This window comes from Protomyctophum bolini, assembly GCF_963924005.1.
Source record: "Protomyctophum bolini genome assembly, chromosome: 10".
NCBI lineage: Eukaryota > Metazoa > Chordata > Actinopteri > Myctophiformes > Myctophidae > Protomyctophum > Protomyctophum bolini.
This window is the reverse complement of record NC_137871.1, coordinates 11,001,606-11,017,226: the sequence shown is the minus strand read 5'-3', so window position 1 is coordinate 11,017,226 and position 15,621 is coordinate 11,001,606. Positions and strand designations below refer to the sequence as shown.

The window sequence follows — 15,621 nt, the reverse complement described above, 5'->3', positions numbered from 1 at the left end:
TAAGGTCTTTTAAACAACAACAGAGCCTCTTCTGCTCCACTGAGTAAATCAATCAGTTTCAATCAGTTTCTCTCTTGATTAAATCAAGAGAGAAAGGTCGGTGTAATTTCCCCCACTTGATGTGACAAAGTCGATGGGTGTCAAATTAAACAGACTACCGTAGATTTCACAACATTTTTAATTCACAAAAAAACAAAACATGAAGCATGAAGACAGGAGGGAGAATCTCAGAGCAGGTACTGTAAACCTACAGCCAGGTAAACGTAAACTACAGTCAAAAGTGCTCGTGCATCAGGAGAGACAAACCTCCAAACACTGAAACAATCCAATGTTCTGCAACAAATAAACAAAAAAATATACTGCAACTACCAAAATGGTAACATATGGCAAAATATTTGACCACAAACACATTAGCTGGGTTGGGTAAGGTTCTTAAAACAGAGAAACCTCTAATAAAACAGTCTTTATTTAACCTATATAAAAAAAATATCAAAGAACACTGGCTCTCAGAAGAACCCTGACCTATTCCCCTGCCTTCCCTTGAGAGATGAAATCACCAATCACTCACAGTATTAGTACAAACGTTGGTTACTGGTCAGCTTTCAGTGACAACACTGTGCTTCGAGTGGTTCTATGAAAGGCACGGCAGTTTTTGTCAAACATACATTTTCATAAAATAAAAATAAATCGGTCTTTCCGTACATAAACAAGCCATACTACAGTACAGAAGGGGGGGGGGCATGGGGGACATTCAGTAGAGTGCAGTAGTATCTATATACATGTATGGAGTGGACATCCTGACAGTGGACAGTTCAGCCACAGTCTCAGTGGTCTAGTGGTTCCGAGAGAGCGTCTGCAACCAAAAGGCCACAGGTTTGATTCCTTTGCCCCGTTTGAAGTGTCTTGAGCTCCCATGTACAGTATGCACATCAAGCCCGGAAGTCATAAACACCTGAACATTTTCAATGTAAACGCACTTTTTCTGAACACTAGTGGTCTTTTTGTACCTGGACCCCTAGTAGCGCTGAGTTTCTTTTCTTTACTTAATCCGTTTTTTAGTTTTTCTAGACTTTTTTTTTTTTAAACCGTTTTTTTGTTTCTCAAACAACACAAATGTAATAGTGACAGCCTGACAGGGAGAGAGAGGGACAGGAAAGGCAGGAGAGGACGACATGCAAAAAAGAGCCTCGGGTCGGACTCGAACACGGGACAGCTGCGCGAAGGGCCACCACAGCCCCACCAGTATGGTATGCGCTCCTACCAGATGAGCCACCGGGGGTGCCCCAGTACTGCTGGGTGTCTAACCAGCAGTATCAATGGTATAATAGAAAACTAGCAGTATACCATTAGCTCCAGTATGCAATGTCCAGGTTTGGAGAACACTAAAGCATCACCGTGATGTAACATCAGTGACCACCAGAGGGCGATGCAGGTCCTGGCAGGGGTCCTTTTGTCTCAGTCTAAACAGCAGTTCCTCTTTCTCCTGACACAAGGACTGATTAGCAGCAGTCTGCCTCTCCAGTGCCACCTGTAGGGCCTGTTGCTCTGTTATGTGCTGCCTGAGAAACAGAAGAAAAAACACTTTTAAGATATTACACACAGACAAAAATTCTAGAGAGATATACTATACTCTATTCTGTTACAGAACTACAGATATTGTACTCAGAGATGTACTCTATTGTATTGTAGGCTGCAGCCTGTCCAACAGCATAATTAAGTGTTAAAACTGTGCAGGACACCTAGGGACTGGAGATTCAGAATCTTTTACAAGTTGCTGCTCTAATTGAAATTGCAGTGACAATTATTTATAAGAATATAAATATGATATAAATTGTAAACCTATTGTTACAGTACATTATATATTTGATATAGGCATAATCTAGATTTATTTACATACTTGATGAGAGTTTGGTTCTTGTTTTTTTGAACCGTTAGATCTTCACTCTGCTTAAGAACATTATCGATCTGATCCCGCAGAGCCTGATTTTCCTCCTTCTGGAAAACGACACACACACACACACACACACACACACACACACACACACACACACACACACACACACACACACACACACACACACACACACACACACACACACACACACACTTTAGTGTGTGAATTTGAATCCTGCGGGGCAAATTGAAAAGCTATACTTGAGACATCTGATTCCTTCATAATGCAATTACTTAATTTGTTTACAATTTTGGACAGAAAGCCATGGTGTAAGTTTAACATCGAAAAGCAGCTTTCTGTGTCCAAAGCATTCACTGTGTTCATGATATCAAATACAATATGCTAAACAATGCAAGGTACTACTGTATTATTAATCAGCTACACTGATTTGCCATATTTCAACTGAATCTACTGCTGGGCAGTCGGGTTTGATCAAAAATTAATCTGTAGAGTTTATTGGGGTTTTGACTAACTTTCTTCATGTTTTCTCAGATTGAGCTCCCTTGAGTCCCTTGTGTTTTATGAATGGCTTTGTCGTTATGTTCATTTGTGTCTGTAGTCGATTGGCTATTTTGATTTGTACAAGGCGGCATATACCTGCATCTAACCTCAGAACCAATTACAAAACTTAAACTATTAGCATTCAACAAAAAAAAACCTAACTGTGCTCATCCTCCATGCAGGCTACTTGTGCGACACAGTGCTTTGACTTTTCAGGCTTTGGGCCGATTCATACTCCTATTTTACCACTGTTTCGGCGCTGTAGTGCCGAAATGATTTCGGCTCGTCAGAAATTTTCAGTAGCACCGAAGAGGCGACTTTAGGACGGTACCCGCCCCCCCCCCCCCCGAACCTCAAATGACGACACATTGTAGGCTCTACAGCGCCGAACCGACTTTTATTCGGCTCTAAAATAGGAGTATGAATCGGCCCTTTCTCCCACGGGTTTCAGTTTGTCTTATTGAGTGTTCTCGAGGAGGGGGAGCACTTAGAGGTTAAGACGTAGTTAACACAGATATAAAAACATAGATCCATCATTGGCCACTGCAGTTCATTGTATCGCGACGTGAGGGCAGAAGTGTGCCGGAAGTGCGGCAGGCATGCCGTCACTGGTCATAGTGGCCAATCACAGCGCGTCTTCCCCGGGAATTCAATTAAAAGAAGCTTGATTGGCATGAGAAAACAAACGTTTGCATTGCCTCCGATTGGCCTACCGAATATCTCCTTCTGTGACGCACGCGGAAGCTAGGAAGTGCCCTCCCTCCCTCGCGAGATAGACTCCCCAGAGCCGAAGGAGGCGTCTACCTTTTTATGTCTATGGTAGTTAATTTGCAGTCTGCTAGTTACAGTTACAGTTGTTGGGGCCACCCACCAGTGCTGCCATGTGTTGAAGTTTGATTTCTTGGTCTCGCACGAGTTCAGACTTCATCTCTATCACAAACAACAAGGATTCAAACTGCTTTTCCCAGAATTCACCTCGGTTGCCATGTGCCTGAAAGACAGAGTAAACATTTGCAGCAGAGGGTTAAATACACACACACATTTAACATCTTTATTTGCATTCACATTTTACAATGCATTTCTTGAACACAAACAATAGTGGATGCGCAAACGTACCGGGATGTTTCTTTGAAGGTCTTTTGTAAAAGATGATTGCTGAACTCGTTTCTTCAGCTGTTGAAACTCCTTCAACTCACAACTCAACACGTCTACCTGCTCCTAAACACACACATGACACACAACAAACACACGAGGTCAACAAACTAATTTGACAGAAAACTCTCCGGGCCTGTTACAATAAATGAAAATATGAATAAAACGTGTCCTAAAGGGAAACTTACCATATTTCAAATCAAATTCCCATTGGTCGGTTGTAAGGAGACATAGTGTGACAAAACACCCTATGCTTCTGTGTCCGTTTATGTCATGAAACGAGGACATCGGACATGTCATCGGGTGTAGACAGATGACAACAAAATGCACTGAAGACATACCTATAGTAGGGCATTCTTCGCCACACATCTCCTCACATTCAGAACAATGGGATTTAGGTTCAAAATCAGCAACGTTTCCCTTTAATATTAAATGATCCACTGGCGGTTGACGCTCAAACAGAAGATGTACTTGCATCGGTATGTTTCATACCCAAATGCAACTCATGTGATTTCTATGAGGCATTAAAAATACAAGAGGAACGAAATAGTATGAACTTGTACAACAACGCATACAGTACACCACACAACACACACACTAACTCTAACCGAGGTTGGCATATCCATTGTCTGGACAATACAAGGTCAGACAGTTAACAATCTTTACTTCTTTAATATAATCCTCATCAATTATTATTATCATTAAAAAAAAGAAAAGGATCCTGAAAATAACCTGATCAGACATAGTGTATATTTTTACCTCTGGTGTAAATAGCAGAGAGACAGACAGACAGGTAGACAGACAGGTAGGCAGACAGACAGACAGACCTTCAGGACACCACTCTCCTCATCATGTCGTTTCTGGAGCTCTGCGGGTAACAAACAACTTTAATTATTATAAATAGCAGGAGAAATAATATAACATTTAAGATAGCTCATATTAACCCTGGCCTATTTTGGGTTATTTATAGTTATTTATAGGTGAAAATGTATACAAGTCATCAATCTATGGAGGTATATATATATGCACCTAAACGCTGCAGTTGCGCGATTAATTTAGAGCCAAATCAAAAGCAGTTAAGTTGTAAAAAATAAGTGCAGACAAATTGATTTTTATTTCATTCATGGCTCTATAGTTAACGTGATTCAGACAGAAAGACGAGTCATTGGCGTTCTATATTAACAACAAGCCTAATAAGAAGCTCTGTAGAAGACGATGTGCCTATAGATTAATCTCGTGAGTCGTGGACTCGTGTAGGCAGGCATATTGATTTTGAGATGTTTAAATGTTTCCTCAATGTGGACGTGCAACTGGTGGTGCAAGTTTAACAACCTTTGCAGGGAACTCGTCGCATTTATTGCACTTTGCGTGCTCAGCCTCAGAGTCACTTCCCTCTCTGTTAACCACACTCGCTCCGCGGCGGTGAGCAGTCGCTGAATGCACAGAACAGTGGTATGAGGCCCGACCCCACTCACTGTATAGGTGGGGAGACGTCACCCCAGTAACTGGACTCTGCTTGCATGCATGCACAGACACATCGGAGCTAAGTGACGACTGACGAGATCCGTTTGGGGAACCATTAATAAAAAAACGATGGAACCGGCACCGGATCCGCAATGTCGGCAAAGTTTGTTTTATTTGTGTGTAGTATAAGTGAAATTTAATTAGTTGGAGTGTTTGAGGTTTGCTCCCTGTATACAATCATCATGGCATCATAGGACAAACAACTACACACTAGTGCCTACGATGAATCAACAGCGAGTCGTGTTCATACTTGCACGTGAACCTTTTCCTGTCAGCTACCTCCATGTATAATTTATATATTTATGTATGTTTGGATGCTTCTGGGCCTCGCCTGTCATCATCCCTGGTTTTAGCATCACAGTGGCGTGAATTGTGGGCAACTGTTTTTTTGCCTGATGGTGACTAACTTTACACAACAATTCAATTGTAATATTGAGAATAAGTAAACATATCTTTCAGTATCTAGCTAACCAAATTAAAATTGAAAGTTTTCCAAATTGAAACTTTTTCCAAATTCGTTTATTTTTTATTTATCAACTCGTTGCAAAAGATAAAAAATAATTTTAGAGACCAGCGGTGTGGAGTGGACTGACCAGTGGCGTGGACTGACCAGTGGCAGACTGGTGCCATTTGGACATAATGTTTGAGAGTAGTTTCAGTTGCAAGGAGTTAGTAGCTGCAAGCAGTTGCATTAATGTACATGGACTGGACCTTCATTTACACTGACAAGTGTGTATTTTCGTTGGGATTCTGATCACCAGCAGTGATCTCAAAGCTCTGACAGTGATGAGACTTGCATGCTCTGCAGCGACCTACAATGGGTCAATTCAGACCTCTGCAACTGGTTGCAACGAGTTGCGTTGCGAATCATTGGTGTGGACTGGGCTTAACACACACACATGCAGTTTAGAATGTGTGCGAGACTAGTAGTGTTATTTATTCTCAAATATCCATCTGTCTCACTCTCTAGATATCCATGCTTGTTGTCCTACATTTTGAAGGCCTTGAGGAGAAAGATTCCTCAACTGAATAGAAAAGAAAAAGCAGAAACTCCTCCATGACCTCATTCTACTCTGAAGGCTGTTGCCATGGCAACTTTGTTTTGTTGTTTACCTTCTATGTTCCTGTGGTGCTCCTGTGCCGTTTTCTGGTTCCTCTGCTCTTGCACAACATTGAGCTCAGCAGCTGTCTCTGTCTTAATCTGAGACAAGATTACATTCATATGATCAATCAGCAGTGGACAAAGTATTCAACCTCAGTAATGGAGTCAAAGTATAGATACTCCTCCTCAATGTACATGTCTTAAGTAACAGTTCAAAAGTATTCAAATATACAAATTACATTTTCTTCTTAATATCAATGGCTGCTGTATTGAAATGTATGTAGACATGGTCACATTTTTTTATGCTTTTCCAGAAAGAATATAAATAGTACTGAAAATAGCAGATTATAACGTGTCGACTCGTGAGCTTGAGTACTACAGAACTGTACTTTGTCTGTCTGTGTGTGTATAGTATGTATGTATTTATATACAGTATATATATCTCCAGTAAACTGTAAAGTAACCTACATACATTCAAGAAATCTGTTCAGGAACATCATTTATGTATAGTAATATGTCAGGCTAAATATGTATTTTATTAAAACATTTTATAGCGATTTATTGTTTTATTATTTACTATAGTCCTACTAGACCCCAAGAAATTACATCTGGCCACAAAAGATCACAGGATCTACCGGTACTGAATGTGAAGGTAGCCTACTGGGGGGAAGCCACACTGTGTGTCATAGGCTCAATATGTCAGTTTGACACATTCAGTAGATCCCGTGATCTTTTGTAGCCAGATGTAATTGCTTGGGGTCTAGTAAGACTATAGTAAATAATAAAACAATAAATTGCTATAACATTTTGTAAATTTTTAGCCCCATGCTCGAATTCCCCCGCCCCCTGTCAAAAACAGCTAAAATCCCTAAAACGAAAGAAAGCAGCAAAATATTTTACTTTCTCTATTAACAACCTAAAACATGAACCTTGGTTGAAAAAAACTAAAGTTGTCCTTTAATTCTGGTGCGGTACACAGAAGTAAAAATGTAAGCAGGGTTGAAATCAGTATACCCACTGGAGAATGTCACGCTCTGTCAAAAACATTCCAGAGATTCCTCAGATTCCATCACATGCGTTATCAGTATTTAGTTTGTTTTAAATCCAATGCAACACAATGTGTTGCAATGGACACAGCGTGTTGCCGCTGGGTGGTGGCTGCATGTGCAGTGTAGTCGTTAGGTCATTTCTAAGCCTGGGAATTGTATAGTCAATATGTAGGCGGAGATTTTACATTCTTACTCTTTGGATTCATTTGTACTTTTTCTACCATCAGTTGATGCTTCGTTATCGATTTTAGTAAAATGCCCAGTAGTGCTAAACGATTCTTGCTCAAATTTGTTTTCCTCCACAAGAATTGAGATCACACGATTATTTTTTTTCCCTTGAAAATATTTATTAAAAAAAACATAAGAGTAACTAAAAAGAATTGGACATCCAACTAGTGCTGCACGATAGGTGTCTCAATCACTATCTTTTTTCTATCAAATGTATTTATTTATTTTGTGTTTTTTACATAGATTAGCACAAAAATTGATGTAAACTTCTGATGTTTTAGTAACATTGTTTAAAATCTAAACGCATGTTCTTGCTGTTCTACATACTGTACAGCCAACCAGTTGAAGAAACCAGACAGATTGAGGCTTTAACTGTTGCATTATTTACAATATTCCAAACCTTTAGGGTTTACCCCTTTTAGGCGGGAACCCTTTTTGGTGTTAGCATTACGTTATGCTTTAGCTATTTTTGTTTTAATCGAAGAACGACTGACATAGAAACATAGCTTTTTCAGAAAACTGTCATTTTCAAACAGACATTTTTAGAATCTGATCTCAGGTCAGAATGGGTTAATGGAAGATGCTTCTGAACATGTATTCTATTGCTAGTTTTTTGACCACTTCAAATACTCTTGAGCCGCCTGAGCAGCTCATACAGTGGCATAGTACTACTGTACTGGTTGTACTGGGACCTCACCTTGTCAAGAATACTTTGGACCAATGAGCACAGCTCTCCGTGGGCGTGACCCTTCAGTAGCTCAGCCCTCTCCTGTGTTCCGTTGGCCAACAACACTTCCTTCAGCACCCTCACCTGCCAATCGTACTGCTTTTCTACGTTACCTAAATGGACAGAAGGGCAGACATAGGCAATAAATCCATCTTTATAATGCTCCCTCATATATCATGCTGCCTTGGTCACGTGATTATAATATGAATAAAGCCGTATAAAACCACATTATTAAACCATATAAGAACATTAAAACACGCTGTATAAAAGACACATTAGACCATATTGAAACACTAAACCACATAAAAATGTGTGGCAACAACTTTCGGCCAGCCAGTTTGTTTAACGGCACATGGCGATCGTTAGTCATTTCCGTTTTCTTCTCCTGTTCAGATCCTAGATCCACCGTGCGCGATCCATTACCTTGCGTTTTCCGGATCCTAGATCAAACATTACAATCAACTAATTGTAAATATGATCATCAAGTATGATTTAGTTTTTATGTTGGCCACATTTATATGCAGCCACATTTATATTAAATGATCAAAGTTGTGATGCGGGTTCTTTGTGTGTGTGTGGGCGCAACTACACCTTCGCCGCACAAAACGCGTCGTCCAGGCGTCTCTTCCGGGTTTTTAAACAGCTAGTCGTGGATGGAAATTACGTGTGGCTGCAACTTGACGCGTTGGCAACAAAAACTGAAAAGCCACGTGTGAGAGTCATTTCCGTCCACCAGCGGTTTAAAAACCAGGAAGAGACGCCTGCTCTAAGCTGTCGCTTCTTCGCACGTTTATGTGCCCACGCTCTGTGTGTTAAAAACACTACATATACCAGCTATACACAGGCTTCTCACAATTTTTTTAAATATTTTGAATCATTTTCCAGTCCTGGAAAAGGTTTGGAATTTATCAAGGGTCCTGGAAATATCGTTTGCTATGCATCGTTATTGGCTATTGATTTTGTTAATAAAAACCTTTTCCAAAACATGTACAGTATAACATTACACAAAATATGTAACATAAGTCGTTTTTTGCCAAAACGGGCAGCATGATTGCAGCCTAATGTGTATCAGTCCAGTTAGTACGTGACAGAAATAACAGATCTACAAGGTCACATGCCTGGCTCCAGCCCTAAACTGCTAGCCACAATTCAGAGTGTCAGGCTACCCTACTACCCTAGGATGTGTAGCAAAATATTTGGAAAACATTTTTGAATAGAATTATAGCATTCTATATTCTATGCTTCATTGTTGCTACACTGCCTGTCTTTGGGCATTGCACATAGGAGTAAGAGACTCATTATTGTGCTGAATGATTGTTATATACCAGTAAGACGCGCAAACGCGGGAAGCGAACGCAGCTCGTACATATTTGGGTTTTGGACGTATAGCTGCTTTGGGGACTCCTTATATGGTTATGGCTGAGTCATGGTGACGTAACAGCGGGACAGACATTGCATCAATCACAAACAAATCACTCAGCTCCATATATGGGCACAAAAGCGGGACAGACAGACAGACAGACAGACAGACACACAGACAGACATGATCTGCTAGGTCTCATAGTAAGTGCTCACTGCGTTCGCAATTACTGTAGGCCTGGAAATTGGGTTAAATATTCTAGAAAGGTTTAGGAAATTCATTGTTTAAAAGTATGTACATAATTGTATCGTTTCACACAATGAATTGTTTATTGTTTTGTGATTATTCAAATGTATTTTTCTGTTATTAATCAGGCCATGCACATAATTAATTTTCTGTAAGTGCTCATATCAACCTGACCAAGTTTAGTGCAATGAAACTGTCATTATAGAATATAGAGGAGTGTTGTGCCTTGACAGACAAGGACATGGGATGCATTCCCACGTTAAATATGCACTTCAGACTGTATGACACCACTCCTGTCCGAAAGACCAATATTTCAGTGACAAAGCGTCTCTGCACCAAGAACTGAAGGATCATCTTCAACATCCACTGAACCGTGCGTGGATTTCAGAGTCAAGGTCACCCACTATCACATGGCTGCATGCAAAGAATGTCTTTAATATTTATTGCTAAACATCCCAAGCAAAGTACTACGGTTTTCAGTGCCTTGACAATACATTTTGTTTATGAATAGTAGGCTACTGAAGTCTGCAGGCTACCAGCTATAGGGAGGGGAACATTATCACACAAGTCCACATGACCAGCCAGCCTGTAAAGTGAGAATCCACCACTGACTTCACTAGAACTGGGTGAAATGGACAAAATGTATCAAACATTTGTGTGATACAACATCACTTCATTGACATCGATTTTGTGACGATATGATAATACCCATCGTATTGCGATAATGTTTCTTTATTCTAGACACTTAATTCACTTCATACAATTCATAAATGGACATCAGGTAGAAATAAAATTTCTATAATTTGGTGGTTAAAAAAACCAATTCATTAGAGACCTTTAAGTGAATTAATTTCAAACCTATATATAACTAAAACAAAATATACCTCCCAGCGCACACATGCCTCACCTCCACCATCCTGATGTTTGACACCTCTCCGTGTCTTCTCTCCCTTCTTCCCTTTGCTTTTCTTCTGATGAAGAGAAGAGGGAAGAAGAACATTAAATCATTGTCATTTTTTTTATTAAATGACTCAAGTGTATTAAATACTGGTAGGACAAAAAACCAGCAATACTAGAGGTTAGGGCTGGGCGCAATAACCACAATACTGCGGTTGTGTAACCGAAGAGAAGAGAAGAGAAGAGAGAGAGAGAGAGAGAGAGAGAGGGGAGTTGCAACACTCGGTTCACACGGGTGTGATTTTTTCCTCCATTGCTCTGTAAAGCACTTTGAGCTGCATTTCATGTCATGAAAGGTGCTATACAAATAAAGTTTTATTATTAATTAAACGATACCGTTGGTAAACAGTGATGTACATGATAACAACATCCCATACTGCCCCAGCCCTACTTGAGGTCTTGGTAGAATAGTAAACCAGCTGTACTAGGGGTCCTGGTAGAATACTAGCTTCAATAGACATCTAGACTTTTGAAGGTCTTGCTAGGACAGAAAACCAGCGGTATTAGGCTTGTAGGATAGAAATCAACAGCACCACTGAAGATCTTGGTAGCACAGAAAACAGGGAGAACTAATGGTTCTGATTAGAGAGTAGCAAGACCAGCAAAAGGGCATAGGGTGTGGTTTTCTGGTTCCCCTGAAAATCGGCCATTCATTTTTTCCCCCATAGAGATTTACTAAAATATTGACATCAATTATTTTAAGCCTATAACTAAAACACATTAACCGGGCCCGGGGAGCCACAGGCCCAAAAGCTCAAAGGTTAAGGATTAACCGGTGATGTCATGACATACATTTTATTTGTGTTTTTGAGTGGTGCAACCACTCCAAGGAACAGCAATGTCCATGTTCACCTATACCTGTGTTCACCTATGTGTGTCTGTGTTGGTTAATGAGCACCAGTATATGACTATGAGTACCAGTAGGGGCGCTGTTGTGCCAGAAACAGAGAGAGGGATAGTGCTGCACTGTTGCCTGCTAATGAGAGAGAGAAAGAGAGAGAGGTGGGGGGGGGGAATGGGGAGTTGCACCACTCAGTTCACACGGGTGTGATTTTTCTATTCACTTGGTCATTAAGGTCCACAGAATGAGAGGTCCACACCATAGACAACCAAAATAAGGCAAAATGTAATACTTTAAGTAACATGTCAAACTTACTAGGGGGTTTGCATGATTCTGAATCCATTCCAAGCATTAGTTTTGCACGAAAAACACTCCTTGGCCTAAATCTGGCCATATCCACCAAATGTGCAGACCTCATCACATTTGTGATGACGGCTATAGCGCTGCATGGTCCCAGGAATCAGGATATAAGTGAAATGTAGTATATCATTTAAAAAATACAATTTAATACACATTATTATTGTAATTTTGTTTACAGAATCAAAGGTTTTATGATTATGAACCACCAGGATCCTGGATGGCTAGGCTTAAAATAATTGATATATTTTTGTAAATCTCTATGGGAAAGATTTTTCAGTGGAACCAGAAAACCATGTCAACTGCTATGCCCTATACTGGTGTCTTGGTAGAGAGTACAGTACAGTACTAGCAGCAGTACAGTACAAGAGGAGGACCAGTTAAACAGTTGTGATCATCATGAGTAAACTATCCATCTATAAGATAGTGTCGGGAAACACCTCCAACCCCAATTTGACTCATTCAATTCCCAAATATTAATTAGAAAATGTACTTTACTTCAATATGAGAAAAAAACGTTTTAAGAGGGAAAGTATGTAAAGTCCTGCTGTGCCTCCCAGCCCACACAAGTAAAATACACAGACTGCTGCTTTCATTAGCCTTTACTACTCTCTGTTTAAAGAAAGGAGGAATTCAGTTTTTAGTGTTTATACAATGGGGCGTGCGTGTGTGTTCCTGTCCATGCTCTCTGTACAACTTACTCCCATGTCCAAAGCTGTACTGTACATTAAAGAGGCCACAGTGTTAACAAGCTGACTTGTCCACTTACTATTCTCTGTCTCTCTGTCTGTCTGTCTGTCTGTCTGTCCCTCCCTCTCTTCTCTCTCTCTTCAATGGGGCTTTATTGTCATGGGAAACATACATTACCTTGCCAAAAGCAAGTGTGAATCATTCAGTCACACATGCCACCCCCCCCCCCCCCCCCCCCCCCACCCACACACACCCACACACACACACTTTGTAAGGTGAACTGACAGCAAACTGTGTCTGTTTTCCTTCAATGTGTCAAATATATCACACAGCTGTTGAATCTAAAATGGAACTGACCTGTGTAAAGAGTGTGGATGGTATGGATGAATGAATGACAGGTCCTGCTACAACACAAAAAGGTTCTAGACAGCAGCTGTCAGTCAATGGGAAGTTTAACTGGCAGTCTGACAGTCATAAACTCAGAACCTAAGACATTAGCCAAACTGTCCAATGGGACTGTTGAATTAAATACTGACTGTACTATTAAATATGGAAGAGATATGAATTGCAGTATTAAATACTGACTGTAGTGTAGAGTCTGTAGACTGCTGCATGACCAGGCTAGTAGAATACAGATTTACTTATAGCAAAACTACAATAAAAGAAGAAACGAACATAAAGTAACCAGGTTTCTGATAAAAAAATATTTCCCCCCCCAATAAAACACTCAATATTTCATTGAGATAGCATATGTATACTATAGGTAATCATAGAGAATTGCATTCAAAGTCTAATGTTTAAATGAAAATGTGATTGGAAATCGTATAAGCTCAGTGGAGGAGGTACATTAAGTGTTATTGAAATATATCTAGTACTATATGTGCCAGGTGTTCATGATATCATATCATTGATATGTCACTCGTCTGTACATGTCCTCTGCTCAAAGCAATACAAACTACAATAAAATAAACCGGTTTAATCTGACAAACAAATTAATCAACAGTTGCAGATTCCTTTATTATTTGTTAATGTAGTTTGTTTGTAGGATATAACTTGTAGAGTTGTCAGATTTCACAACAATAGCCTACTTTTGTTTGAAACCAGCGTAGAAAAATAAATGAAGAGGGTGAGATTGGAAACAGATGTTTAACAAGTGAAGTTGTTAAACATCAGACAATTGTCTTTTTTTGTTTCTTCTGGTTTCGTTTTAACATAAAATAAAATAACCGATTATGCCGTCGCTGTTGTGCTCAAATTAGACACACACAAACACACACTAAACCACAAACAAAAAACGAATGTTTGACGAAGGTAATTTTGTAACAAACATTCTATGCACGTTTCCTCTAAATACAGGGCCATGCGGTGACAGTCTGTTATTGAACCTCCTCTATGTGGCACTAAAACTAAATACATCAAATTACAATATATCTGTTAAATATGTCTACTGTGAACTTTGAAGCACCTACCGTGCTATGGTTGCAGCCCATCGCTCCTCTTCTTTACTCTCTGACCTTCTTCTTTCTCTCTCCGTTATGATCAAACTTTCCCAAACACACAACTGACCCCTCTCCGCCCTGAAACAAACTGTGTGCGCAGCAGAGAGCAGATCTACAAACCATCCGTCAGACTGCTTACCGTTGAGTTTGGGAAAGTTGAATGCCCGTAGATCTGCGTCACCGCGCAGCAGCGTGCCCATTGGTAGCTTGTGTGATTTAAAACGGCTACCGTAATACTCCAACAAGATCCGCAATGTTCAGACAAAAATGAAGTTATTATGCAATTGACCTGAAAACCTTTGGACAAAAATAACTGGTTTAATTTGTTTTACAAGTAGTCAATTATGCAGTCCCACTCTATTGTATCCGTTAGGATTATTCTTCTGCCCTTTAAAGAAAAGGTATCATTGATTCTGGGTGTCAGAAAAAAGTTTGGAAATCTCATCTCACCCAATAATACTGAAGACAAAAAGATATAGGCCTGTAGATTCACATTGACCAATGGTGGCACTATAACAACTTTACTTCACTGACACATAACCTTTTAACCTAATACAGTGGTTCTCATAGTGGGGTCCGGGGACCTGCAGGGGTCCTAGAGGAGGTTCCAAGGGGTCCCCAGCTAAATCTCGTAATATTATTGTTTAACCACTTTAGCTGATCTAAGCTCACAATCACAACCCGTTGTGAGCTTGTAGATCAGCTATAAGTAATAATAAACACATTTTGACATATCTCGGACCATATTATGTTGGTCTGCTAGCACATTTTCTGTGGATCATTCATTTGGGACAAAATTTAAAAAAAACTGACATATAGCTTTGGTAATTCAAGTTCAACATTCACTTTTCCAACAGCAGTAGAATAATGTTTAGCTATATCAGAGCTAGATAAAACAAATAAGTGAAAGAACTGGAGAACCCCACCCAGACAAAGAACTGGAGACCCCCACCCAGACAAGCACTTGGAATTGTAGGAGCTGAGGCATAACATTTAGTTTGACTCTGTTCCACAGAGTGAGAGAAACAATGTTGCACATTAAGATAATCATCTGAGTGGGTTTCTCTCTTATGGGGCTTTTTCCATCCATCCATCCATCTTCAACCGCTTATTTATCCGTAGTTGGAGCACATGGGCTCCATTCTCGCCAGACATTGGACAGGAGGAATGGGGTTGCATTCAAAAACAGCAGATCGCTAGCCTGTACTGTTCACAAGTCAGCAGACCTGCAGTGCAGTAACACCAATAAAACAGTGTCACATGTCTGCAAGCGTGACATACACATTATAATAAACACAAAGTAGCACACATCCGCCTGGGCAGCAGCAGACTGCTGGGCGAGCGCTGGCTCTTTTGCATGGGGGGGGGGGGGGGGGGGGGGTCAGATCAACATATGGAATTAATTCTGTACTGGCCATATATGGAGTGTGTCTT

At 40.2% G+C, this 15,621-nt stretch overlaps 1 protein-coding gene across 2 annotated transcripts; it reads right to left on the bottom strand.

The window, feature by feature from the left end:
• Positions 1 to 160: 160 nt before the first annotated feature.
• Positions 161 to 14,240, bottom strand: LOC308322722 (coiled-coil domain-containing protein 69-like). Of its 2 annotated transcripts, none has more exons than XM_080774130.1 (9): positions 14,158 to 14,240; positions 10,751 to 10,814; positions 8,208 to 8,350; positions 6,245 to 6,332; positions 4,435 to 4,475; positions 3,572 to 3,673; positions 3,327 to 3,446; positions 1,898 to 1,995; positions 161 to 1,559 (listed from the first exon to the last, which is right to left on the bottom strand). In XM_080774130.1, exons 1-9 carry the CDS (start codon positions 14,176 to 14,178, stop codon positions 1,391 to 1,393), a joined length of 846 nt encoding a protein of 281 aa, XP_080630256.1. In that variant the 5' UTR covers positions 14,179 to 14,240; the 3' UTR covers positions 161 to 1,390. The 2 variants fall into 2 exon arrangements, with proteins under 2 accessions (XP_080630256.1, XP_080630257.1); XM_080774131.1 differs by having other exon boundaries at positions 10,751 to 10,811; positions 14,158 to 14,213.
• Between the last annotated feature and the right edge of the window lie 1,381 nt (positions 14,241 to 15,621).